Source organism: Gossypium hirsutum, chromosome D13 (assembly GCF_007990345.1).
Source record: "Gossypium hirsutum isolate 1008001.06 chromosome D13, Gossypium_hirsutum_v2.1, whole genome shotgun sequence".
NCBI lineage: Eukaryota > Viridiplantae > Streptophyta > Magnoliopsida > Malvales > Malvaceae > Gossypium > Gossypium hirsutum.
In genome coordinates this window covers 21,834,316-21,846,552 of record NC_053449.1, presented here as the reverse complement: position 1 = coordinate 21,846,552, position 12,237 = coordinate 21,834,316, and the positions used below count along the sequence as shown (strand labels likewise).

The following is a 12,237-nucleotide window of genomic DNA, read 5'->3' as shown; positions in this document are numbered from 1 at the left end:
CATGCTTCGCGAGAAATAAAAAACTTATAATTATTTTTTTTTAAAATAACATAATATTATATAATGTCATCATTAATTAAAATGATCTTACATATTTTTTTGGTGCAATTATCGTTTTAATATTTCTTTTTGAAATACTTTTAATTTATTAACGCTAATAATTTTCATTCTTTTTACCGATGATTTTGCTTAAATGTAATAGATACTATTTATAAATTTAAATTTAAATTTAAATTGATATATAACTTTAATACTAATTAAATAATAATTAAAAGATAAAATCAATCTCTATTTTTTAAAGTAAAAAATCAATCCCTCTTTATATAGTTAGATTTCTATTCAAATTATAACTTTATTTATTTTACATTAATTATTAATTATTTTGACTTATTGATAGTGGCTATGCTTAAATTTTTATTTAAGTTATAATTCTATTTTAGAGTCAATAAAATAATCACAAATTAATTTTAAGTAAAGCTATAATTAATATTCTTAAATTAAATTATAAATATTTTTAAATATTAATTTAATAATATAGTAAAAAAATAAAAAAATATTCTTGTGAATTTAAAAGTTTTTTAAAAGTTGTAGTTGTATTAAATAATATATAGATAGTTTACGGTGTTTTCTGCCTAATTTTGATTATGCCATAATCTAAATTACCCGCACCAGCTCAACAGACTCGAGGTTACCCACACCAGCTAAACAGCCTCGAGTCTCTCCCCTTTGCCTTCAACCCGCCTGAAGCCACACTCATGTAATCTACTGTTTCGGCCTCCTTCCAATTTCAACAGGCGAGCGCCAGCATACGCCACAACCCCTAAACCGCCATTTGCATCCCTGTTTACAGTTCTCATTTCGGTTGATTTTAAAGGCTACATTCTAATTTCACTTTGGCCTCCTTTGTTGATTTATTCTCTTCTCTGCCCTTGGTGAATACAAGTTAGGGTTTCAAAAATTTCTGAATCCCGCCAAAGAAACTTGAAAGTCCCGTTTGTTTTTTTTGTTTGTTTTCCTTCTGTTCTCAGTTTTTCTTGAGTTTTATACTTTGATATCAGTAAATTTTCATGTTATTTAATTGATGTTGGGGAAATCTAAACTGAAAAGATATTGTGCAGCTTCTGCGTTGCAGTTTGGCGTCCATAGTCTTTTTCACCGAAGAAGAACCCTTAGGTTTTCCTAGCAAAAGGTTCCGCATCCCCTAATTTAATTCATTTAGCTCTTAATTTCTGGGTATAATGGATGTTTTCGATTGAGTTATGTTTAATTTGAATAATTTCAATTTCCTTAGTTACTGGGATTCGAAGCTATCGGGTTTTCTTTTTGCATGCATTATGATTTTTTTTTTTGTAACATATTCTTAGGTGAAGTCTGTTTTCATTTCTATTTACAGTTTTGAGATGAATTGTATAGACGTTGTGGACTTATCTAGTGATGATGAACTTGGAGAGGTCGACCTGAAACCTGTTAAATTGGAACCTGGTACCATTGGGAGCATGATACAGCAGCAACATAACCATAGCGTTCAATCTGTTAAGCTTTTCAGTTCCAAAACACAAGCTAGAAAACAAGCCTCTGAAGAAAATAAAAGCTCAAATAATGCTTTAAGTACTGGTCAAAGTAGTACTAGTGTTTTGGAGCAATGCCAGTCTCCAGGGGATGATACAGGGGTCTGTTCGACATCAGCTGTATCTCCAGCACCAATTTGTCGACAATTCTGGAAAGCTGGGAGCTATGAAGGGGGCCTTGGTTCCAAGGTCACGCTACAAAGTATGCAGCTGTCAGTTATTTTTGCAATGTGTTGCTAATGAATTGTGATTCCCTAATTGCTGATCCATCTTAACTTTTTATTGTGCTTTTATTTTTATTTTTTTAAAAAACAACAGATAGCACAAATTATCTACATGTGCACCCCTTGTTTCTTCATTCAAATGCCACCTCACATAAGTGGGCTTTTGGTGGTATGTCTAGCTTATGCAGATAATTTTTTATACTTCGTACATTTTCTTTTGGCAATGAGTACCTTTGCATGATTACACTGTATTTTGTTTGTTAATTGTTTGCAGCTGTTGCTGAACTACTTGACAATGCCATTGATGAGGTGAATTTCAACTTAATTTGTTGGTGGAGTATATCCGTCTTGTTTACAATTGTTGGTGGAGTATATCCGTCTTGTTTAGTGGTATAAATGCATGGTATAGGATTTCTTTTTGAAAACTTTATTAAATGATAAAATGGTCGTAAAACGAGGATTTAATAATATAACTGTTTTGTCTGATTTATTGTAATTGATATTAAAATTTGTACGGGATTCCAGAATTTAGTGATTTAACAACGGCCTTGATTTATGTTTACAATTAGAAGGTAGATCAGGTTATGAATGTTAATGTGGATTGACCTGTAACTAGATATTTAAATTTTCAATTACGACCTTAGAAGTCATAATTCAACTTTTATATTCCTGTAATCATTAAAAGATGGGAATAAGACCAACCTGAATAAAATAAAGGCTGCAATACAGGTAATGTTGTAACTAGACCAAAGCTAAGTATTATTGGTTTACTAGGCTAAACAAGCTCTTTTTTTTGGCCAGAAGACAAATTCTTTTTGTATGTATATATTTTTATTAAAATTATGGTTAGCGTGCTTAATGACTGAAAATTTAAGCATAGACGCAGCTTATATCGCATTATTACCCTATTAATAGCCTTTTTGTAGGTAAATATACGCACAGTTAAGTAGATTACTACAATGTGTTCCCCAATTTGCTATTTTGATGAATTCTCAATGTTGGGCAATTCATATCTTATTTCTTTCAAATTGGATAGATCCAAAATGGGGCCACTTTTGTCATTGTAGATAAAACATCAAACCCGAGGGATGGGAGTCCGGCTTTGTTAGTTCAAGGTATTTTTTTTCTCAATTTAATAAAAATGATCATATACCTTTTCATTTATGATCCTTTATTTTTTGCTTCTTTGTAAAAGTTGTTTATAATCCAATATTTGTAACTAGCACTTCTCATAACTTGATAATTTACCATTAGATGATGGTGGTGGAATGGACCCTGAAGCAATGCGTCGCTGCATGAGCTTTGGATTTTCAGATAAGAAGTCAAAATCTGCAATTGGACAATGTATTAATCTTAGTTTTGTTTGGAATACTTGTTGGTTCTTTCTTTTTATATTTACAAAAGTTCTGGCTTCCAGATGGCAATGGTTTCAAGACTAGTTCTATGAGACTTGGAGCAGATGTGATTGTATTCAGCCGCCACTTGGATGATAGGTTTGGTTCCTCTACAACGATCATTTTCTTCGTTGTGCATCAAAATTGTGTTCTTGTTAGTCTTGTATGTTTTCTATAGGTAGACTATTAAAGTTTATTATTATTTCATGTTGGTTTATAGGATAAATTTGTCATTTCCATAAATTTCTGATGAAAGTTTATTTTTATTTATGAAAAAAACTTAAGTATTGCTGGAAACTTTTGCAATGATAAGGCTATCAATCTTTTTCTTTTTCCCTCAGAACACAAGGGAACAATATTATTTTAACTTGTTATATTTATTTTAAAGAATTGATTGTCTAACCCGCATTAAAAATTAGTAATAGATGGATTGCATATTAGGGTTCAAGTGACTTTTCTTGCAACCTGAGTTTAGGCTTTTGGATGTCATGTGACTCAAAGTTTGGAAGTTGTTGAACTGGGGGTGATGGGGTTGAGTCATTATTATTCGTATCAGTTTATCAGAACATGCATACTTGAATGTTTTAGGAGGTTACAGTTGAGCTTTTGTGTTCTTGTGTCATCTTGGTTTGGTACATGAGGTGTGGGCCTTGACAAGGAATTATGTTTTTGTTTGGAAACCATCCCAAATGAAGATCGATGTTTGGCTTCGTATATAGTTTAACTCACTAATTTCTAATAATCTAAAATTCCTAATGTAAGCTTTGCTTTATGTGATTCAAGTCAATAAAGTTGTGTATGAGCTTGGGTTCTGTTAGCGGAAGAGATTTTTCTGTTCTATCTTACTTTTTTTATTTTACACTTGTATTGCTACTTTTAAATTGTTAATTCCTTTTATTTCTTGATCAGGTCATTGACTCAAAGCATTGGTCTACTCTCTTATTCATTTTTGACAAGAACGTGCCATGACAGAATAGTTGTACCTATGGTGAGCATCCTCTTTCCATTGAGTTTATGTTAGTTTCCAATGCATACTATAAGATCTTTGTGCAAACTGCAGGTGGATTACGAGCTTAATTTGTCAAGTGGGACTTTGGACGTGTTGCATGGTAGAGAACATTTTGCGTCTAATCTTTCCGTTCTGTTAAAATGGTCTCCATTTTCAACAGAAGCTGAGCTTTTGAAGCAAGTAGGCCTTAGACATTTCTTCATTTTTATTTATTTTACTTGCTTCATGGAATTGCCAACTACTATTATTGCTGCTAATTGAATTGTTCATCACTTTAACATTTGCGAAATTTAATTTTCTTTGATATCAAGCACAAATATATAACCTTTAATTCTTAAGAACTAATGGTTGCTAGCCAAATAAGGCGATTTCTAATCACAAGTGGTAAGATCACCTTGTAATGTTGAAAATGATACGAAATACTAAATTCTATAAGTTAGGCTTAATATAATATGCTTAAATCAAAATGGAAAATAGAAGACAAAAAAAGAAAAACAGGAATATTATATTTGTTGAATTAAGGATATTGTGTTAAATGGAATACCATATGGTGTAAGCAAAATAACCTAACTCTGAGATGAGTTTTTCTTGAAAATACTTTATAGACTTTTGACTGGCGAATTCTATATTTGACTTCAAATTTTTAACCCTTGGCTTGATGACTTTCAAGCCTAATTATGTCATTCTTTTACATTGGCTTGAGTGACTTGATTCAACCCATAAAATTAACCCTGCATTCAAATAGCTCATGTGTTTTTGTTGTTATGGTTTTAAGAAGATTCTTTGTATTGTTGTCCCCTTAATTTGTTCTAGAGTCATAAAAGAATGGCCAAGTGCACAAGGGGAACATGGGTTTGGTGAAACAGTAGATAATTAAAATAGCTTCCTAAAAATTACATTTAATTGGGTGAAGTAAATTTCACTTCAAACTGAAATCTACATTGAATTTATACAACACCTCATCTGGAAAAGTGGAGCATGGATCAAACTGAGTAATGTCTTTTATTTGACATTTCATGAAAGTTTTTGGTCTTTGAAGTTATTCTTGTCTCACTAACTTCACATATCTTCATCTAAGTGCAGTTTGATGACATTGGTTCCCATGGGACAAAAATTATCATCTACAATTTATGGCTCAATAATGATGGGAATTCAGAGCTAGACTTTGATTATGATGAAAAGGTTGAAATTTTTTTGTTCATCCTCTTCTGTCTTTTTTCCAATAAATTTTGTACCCTCTTTCAAGTGAAATCTTATGATTCTCTCTGCAGGATATTTGCATTAGTGGAGATACCAAAAAGGTCAATACAATCCCTGCTTGGAAAGCTGTAAATGAACAACTCATTGCTAGACGTTACCATCATTCTCTTCGTGTGAGTCTGTAGTTTCTGTATATTTTATGTTAAACTAATGAGTAAAAGGATTCATGTTTCTTAAGTTCGATTCTGTCTCACCATACAGGTATATCTGTCCATCTTGTATTTGCGAATTCCTGAAACTTTCAGAATAATATTGCGCGGAGAAATTGTTGAGCATCATAACATTGCTGATGATCTGAAATATATAGAGTATATCTTGTATAAACCACAAAGCGTTGGATCTGTGGAGGTACTATTACTTATTCCGAGCATTATCTTTGTTACTTATCATTGTATCTTCGTTGAAAACTAATGATCTATATGAACCACTGTTGTTTCTATTCTAAACTGCCATCCTTTGTAATTTAACATGAAATTAGCCTACTGTCTTTACATCTGTTGGGTACTGCCACTGCAAATTTTACTGGAAGTTGCTCGCATGGATATGATTGTATTCCTTGAATCCCTTGATGGTGATTGTCTGGATGTTTCTTTGACTCTTCCATGTATTACATTTCTGCTTTCTGATTTAAATGCAGGGTGCTGTTGTATCTACAATTGGTTTCCTTAAAGAAGCTCCTCGAGTTAATATCCATGGATTTTGTGTCTACCACAAGAACCGTCTAATTCTGGTAACTGTCATGAAAAAGTTTAACCTTTCTTAGATGGTTAGACTTTCTTTGTTAATGTTAGGGATGAAACATGCTAATGACTAAATGGTATAACTTCATTTGGTGAAATAAACGAACATATCCTTTGTTCCAGCTATATCTCAAAATATTGCTCACTTATAGTTCTCCCTGAAAAATAACACTGCTAATTTTCAACCATGTTATGTTTGGTGGATTTAAATATAGGAGTCTAGTATAGAAACATACTTGGTTTGTCATGGTCTTTTATTCATTTTTATTGAAACCTTCTTTTGTGCCTCGAAGAATTAAGTAAATATATTCTTTGATTTCTCGTAATCTAAAATGATAATAGTTCTTTTTTATATAGAAAAAAATGATAATAAGTTAATATCAGAAACTTCAAAAAATTTTAAAAATAGCTTCTGATCTGCAAAGCTCATGATTGTCCAACTTATAAATAAATCATTTCTAATTTTCCTTAAACAAAATGTCATTTCTGTCTTAGGATTGGGTTCAGGAATACTGTATCAATAGTTATTGTGGATTGTTATATAATCTGTCTGTGCATAGGTATCTTTGAGGGAAGTTGTTCTCCTTGGCATTTGCATTACATGCCTCTGGATGTCTTTAAGGATGAGACTTGTTCTGCTGCACACAATTTATTTACATGTTTGTTTCAAGTGACAATTGTTGGTTTCTTCAAGTCTTTCCTTTTCCTTCTTTTGCAGCCATTTTGGCAGGTCGTTAGCTATTCAGACAGTAGGGGTAGAGGTGTGGTTGGTAAGGATATGTTAACTTCTTGATATTTGATTCCTTTTTCTGCATTGTAGGTTAATTACACCTAAAAACTTGGTACAAAGTTTTTTCTTTCTTTTTAAAATTTATTTTTTTGTTCTTTCAGGTGTTTTGGAAGCTAATTTTGTTGAGCCAACACATAACAAACAAGATTTTGAGAGAACTTCCCTTTTTCAGAAGCTTGAAGGTCGCTTGAAGGAAATGACATGGGAATACTGGTAATCCCTTTTTTTCTTTTTAGAATTTGAATACTGGTAATCTATTATATAAAGCCTAAGGGGATGTTTGGTATGAAGTGTTCATCCCAAAATTATGGTGCTCTGCATTCGATGATTACATCACTGTGTTTTTCAGTAATTTGAGAGTCCTATGTGGCATTAATATTAAATCATTGCAGTGATCTGATCTCTGCCTTAAGCAGTGATTTGATTTCCATCCAAAAGGATCAATAAAGGAAATTTTGATTAACACTATTTTTTCACCAACTGTCTAGATAAAATTGGGAAAACATGTGACAAAATGCTAGCTAATTCTTGGCAGACCTCTCTAAACTTGGCTAAAAAATTTGAGGCTTGTGTTTTAAGGTGTTGGCATCAATAGTTTTGTTGCTCATGGTGTAATTTTACGCACAAAAATTTTCTGAAGAGCAAAATTTTGGATACCAAAAAAAAGTGAAATATGTCAGTAAGCAAGCAAATTTTTTTTTCTTTATAGTAAGGGTATTTTGGATAATTTGTTCTAAATGATCTTTTTTCCTTTTATTACCAAATATTGTAGTTTAATATCACCAGTAATTTATAGTGTTATACCAAAACATGATAATATGAAATCACTCGTGATCAAATTACCTTAATCATCTTATTACCATGTGATCTTACAAGTGATACCAATCGCTACCTTAGTCACATGTATGCTTCATAGTTTGTTTGTTCTCCCACTTACTGTTTTACTCCTAGTTGTCTTCCTATCTAATTAGCCTTGCAATTTCTCTTTTTGCAATAATCTACCTATAGGCTTACCATGGATGTTTATGGTAGGAAGTCTGCATTTTTCATGTATTCATTGTATGCTTGGGATAAAATTTAAAAACTATTTACTTATATTTTTTATTATTTGCTTAGAAAAATATTAACTTCATGCTTCTGTTTTTATACAAATGCTAAATTTGATGGCTTGAAAATATTATTTTGGAGTATGGATTTAGGCTTCATATACTGTGCCTTTGTTGCATGTTTGCAATGTGATCCTTAATTTCTTTTGGTGATACTTCATGAGGTTTTCAGTTCATGTTCATCACAGATACCTGAAGCTCATTATTCTATCTGGCAGGGATTATCATTGCGGACTAATTGGATACCAGATCAGGAAAAAGTCTCAGCCACCAGCATCTCATTATTCATCTCATTTTACAGGACAGAGCAGTGTGCAAGAATCTGTTGGGTTGAACAAAACTTATATGGTATCTGATAGAGTAAAAGGACGTTTAGATGTTGCCGAGCAGTCAATCCCCATCTCCTCTCATGGAAGAAGCATGCAAGGTAAGTACTATATCAATCTTCTTTTGGCACTAATATGATCTTATTATTTTCAAGTCATGGTGTCTTGTGGTTAAACAGGATTGCCTATGAAAAGGAAAGAACATGTTGACCTGGTAAAAATTGAAAAGGTGAAACGCCAAGCAGGGACAAGTGGCAAAACATCTCTACAGGTCGGTGTAGGGAGCATGCTCTTACAATTATTAGAATACAAAGAGGGGGTAATAGGTTCATTGCAGAAACTGGAGTCTGCTAAAGATGCAACTAAGTTCACTGTTTTATGCTTCAATGAAAGCGTGATTCTTTTCAGTCAATGTATGCAAACCCTTCTAGTCTACCTGCTCATTGCATGAGTTTGCTGCCCAATTCTGAGTGGTATTGTATTTAGTTGGTTACATGGGGCAATTACGTTAGCAAGTCAGTAGTATTGATTAGTTCTATCTTTCTTTACGCAGCTGTTTGGAAATTTGGTTTTCTTTTGCTTACTCCTTGTAGTATATATCAGTCTCATTAACAAAACAGATTTCTATTGCTAACCTTGTGTGCCTTTTTTTCTCGGTGTAGCCTCTCAATGGTATTGGAAATCACTTGAGAGATGAAGAAACCCAGAACTTGTTGCAAGAAAACAGGAAACTTCGTGCAAAGTGAGTAGAATATGTCTACGTGGTTTCCACATCTTTCACTGGAAATGGTTTTATTAGTTCTGTGAAAGACATCAAATTCTTATATATAGATTTATCACATGTATTTTGTGATAACCAGTCTTTAGTCTCAAAATTTAGCCCAGCAATAAACTGGCGGCTCACTGCTGGCAATTGTTGTATTTTAGATGCTTGGAGTATGATAAGAGAGGGGAAGAACTTACCATCAAGGTATTTAAATCTGTTGGTCTCTTAAATCTTGTATCAATAATTATGGACTTTTAACTAAATCTAACCTTTAACTGGGGCAGGTAGAAGAGCTTAAAAATGAAATGAGAGAGGTGCAACGCGAGTATGGACAGTTGTTGGCGGAACTGAAGTCACTGGATGCGGTCAAGGATGAAAAGGATGTAAATGTGTAAATTTTGTCCCAACTCCTAATCGTTCGATTCTTTCATTTGTATGTTGTATCTCAGTGTATCCTCTGATCTCAACTTAGGGTCGAGATTGACATTCCATACCAACTTCAGAGTGGGAGCTAAGGGTGGCAATTGGACGGGCTTTACCAGGGTTGGGCGGTCATTTTGGGTTCCGTGCATTTTGTATTCAACTATGTTTGGTTCCGGGTTATTTTGTATTTGAATCATTTCAGGTTCTCTTTATCATGTTTTAGATTTGGTTAGGTCTTACAACATCTTTTATTTTATATTATAATGAAAATATTAGATTCTTTTATACTTTTGGTTTAAATTAGAACTGTTTATGGGCTAGATTTATTTGAAATTTGAGAGGATTTGGATAAAAATATTAAATTTAAAAAATGAACTTGGGCAAAACAATTAGATCGGCTAGGCTCAAGGTTGAACATTCAAAATTTGAGGTTGGCCTCATCCAAAGTTTCTATATTTTATTATTTTTATATGTGATTTTATATATAAAAATTAAATCTATAGTAATATATAATAGTATCATAATGTAAGCATAAAAAATTCTTAAGATGAATATATATAAAATTTTAATGAATAAAAAAAAATTAAGAATAATATAAATATACATCTTTAAAAATTTTAAAAAACAATATGGATAGGTTTAAAATGAATTTGAATTAACAAGTTACAATTATGAGTAGGTTTTGATAAAATTTTAGGTTTATGTTTTAAGTTAGGTCAAGTTTGAGTAAACATATAGCATGTTAATATCATACTTAATTTAGTCCAAATCCGACCTGACTCTTAGAAACACTTTTGATTTAAATTAAATTACTTTTATTAAAAGTGAAGATAAAAGAAGTGAAGATTTAAATTTAGATTATCTTTGTTAGTAATACATATAAATTGTGGAATTAGTCATTTTATATTTTTAAAAATTTAAATTTTAACATTCGCTCAAAGTAGTCGTTAAAACATTAGGTTAGATTTTGCTATAGTTCAAGTATTATGTGTACTATTATGTGAAGTGGTTTTACTTTTTGTTTGTTTTTTTTTAGAATTTTGAAATTTAATCTTAACTTAGATGATAGTTATCATTATTTTGCTACCTAAAATAATATTAATGTCTTATTTAAGCATTTTAACCATGCTTGAACTAGAATTGTAATTTATATTTTTTAAAGCATGCTTGTATGGCTAATCTCATGCATATGGACTTAAAATCATGGATATTTTATGGTATAGAATTCCAGTTACGCCTTAATGATCATTTTTAAAAAAACTGAAAATACAGTTTTTCTTGGCACATATGAATTGATTTGACGATTTGTGAACGTTTAGCATTTTAATGTTAACATGAGAGTATCTCAACTTAATAATTTATAAGTATTTTTTAGATTTAAGAAAACACGAATTCAAATGCGTTAAAACTTATTGAAAAAAATTATAAAGAATTCTTAATATTATACCAAGAAATATGATCAGAAAAAAATTGATATCTAAATTTAGAAATCACAACTGAATTTAGTATTTTTTTTACAAGTTAATTTTTCTTCTCACCCAATCATATTATGCCAAGTGTATTAAAAAAGGAAAAAGAATCATTTAATTGATTTTTTCAATTTTCTTTTAAATTTTATTAATTAAAAATATTAATTCATTCTTTTTAAGAACCCTAGCCATTACTCTTATTGCGCCACCGCCATTGCTGCGTCTTGCCGTTGACGGTCTTCTTTGATGTCCAAAGCTCTCCCCTTTTCTCCCCGTTATCTTCCCCTTATCCTTTGGCTGCCTTGCACTGCTGCCGCTGCTTTGTCGCCGAACTCCATCGTCGTTGGCCGCCCAATGAAACGTGTTACCACCTAACTCAAAATAGTACGAAAAAAAACCAACATATGAGAAAGAAGAAACAGAACGAGCAAGGCAAAGTAAAAGGTGAAGAACCTATTTCTAGGTTTTAAGATAGCACTTCAGTGGTGGAGTTTCAGGGAGAATCGAGCCGGTAAAAAGAGCGAGGAGGCATTTCATCGTTAAAATCGGGGCAAAAAGACACCGGAAGTAGACCCTAACGACGGTGGCGACGAAGCAACTCTAGGGTTTCAAGGGAAAGTTTATCTTGGTTTGAGAAGGAAAATGAAGCTAAAAGGGTAAAAGTGTTTTGATGGAGCAAGATAGGGCTTGAACGGTGATGGTGTTGGGAGAAAAAGGATGGAAAAAATATAAAATGAAGAAAATAAAATTGAAAAAGTTGATTCATTAATCAAATAAAAGTTTATTACTTTTAATTAATAAAAATTAAAAGAAAAGTGAAAAAGAATATCAATTAAATGTTGTTGTTTTTAATACACGTGGTTCAATATGATTGGTTGTTTGAAACGCGTGGTGTCAATATGATTGGATGAAAATAATAATTTAAGGACAGTTAGTCAGGTATTTAAAAAAATATTAAATTGGCTTACAATTTCTAAATTTAGGTATTGATATGATTCGATGAAAATAATAATTTAACGATAGTTAGTCAAGTATCTAAAAAAAATATCAAACTGAATTATAGTTTCTAAGTTTAGGTCCAAGTTTGTAAAAATTGTCAACTTCAGGTACCTCTAATTGTATGCGCGTGTGTGCAGAAAAACAACTAATTTTTAAGGTACGG

General features: G+C 31.9%; 1 protein-coding gene and 1 long non-coding RNA gene across 9 annotated transcripts; one reads left to right on the top strand and one right to left on the bottom strand.

Moving 5' to 3' along the window:
* The first annotated feature begins 635 nt into the window (after nucleotides 1-635).
* On the top strand, nucleotides 636-9,891 carry LOC107920303 (protein MICRORCHIDIA 6). Of its 8 annotated transcripts, none has more exons than XM_041108886.1 (22): nucleotides 638-794; nucleotides 1,119-1,189; nucleotides 1,394-1,770; nucleotides 1,887-1,961; nucleotides 2,067-2,101; nucleotides 2,829-2,907; nucleotides 3,047-3,136; nucleotides 3,210-3,285; nucleotides 4,096-4,174; nucleotides 4,247-4,375; nucleotides 5,279-5,377; nucleotides 5,467-5,568; nucleotides 5,657-5,803; nucleotides 6,093-6,185; nucleotides 6,914-6,965; nucleotides 7,087-7,198; nucleotides 8,310-8,518; nucleotides 8,597-8,688; nucleotides 9,080-9,159; nucleotides 9,345-9,387; nucleotides 9,468-9,566; nucleotides 9,656-9,891. In XM_041108886.1, exons 3-22 carry the CDS (start codon nucleotides 1,401-1,403, stop codon nucleotides 9,665-9,667), a joined length of 2,073 nt encoding a protein of 690 aa, XP_040964820.1. In that variant the 5' UTR covers nucleotides 638-794; nucleotides 1,119-1,189; nucleotides 1,394-1,400; the 3' UTR covers nucleotides 9,668-9,891. The 8 variants fall into 8 exon arrangements, 7 of the variants coding, with proteins under 7 accessions (XP_016705432.2, XP_016705436.2, XP_040964820.1 ...); XM_041108885.1 differs by having other exon boundaries at nucleotides 9,468-9,574; XM_016849942.2 differs by having other exon boundaries at nucleotides 642-942; nucleotides 9,468-9,574.
* A 1,171-nt stretch (nucleotides 9,892-11,062) lies between these two features.
* On the bottom strand, nucleotides 11,063-11,992 carry LOC107918743 (uncharacterized). Its single transcript, XR_001690219.2, has 2 exons — nucleotides 11,529-11,992; nucleotides 11,063-11,446 (listed from the first exon to the last, which is right to left on the bottom strand). It is a non-coding gene; the product is annotated as an uncharacterized lncRNA (long non-coding RNA).
* Between the last annotated feature and the right edge of the window lie 245 nt (nucleotides 11,993-12,237).

Excerpts from the sequence above, each read along its gene's own strand:
- LOC107920303 (XM_041108885.1), top strand. The coding sequence starts at position 1,401 with ATGAATTGTATAGACGTTGTGGACTTATCTAGTGATGATGAACTTGGA. Across the intron at positions 1,962-2,066 it reads ACATAAGTGGGCTTTTGGTG|CTGTTGCTGAACTACTTGAC; the intron begins GTATGTCTAGCT and ends AATTGTTTGCAG. Across the intron at positions 2,908-3,046 it reads TCCGGCTTTGTTAGTTCAAG|ATGATGGTGGTGGAATGGAC; the intron begins GTATTTTTTTTC and ends ATTTACCATTAG.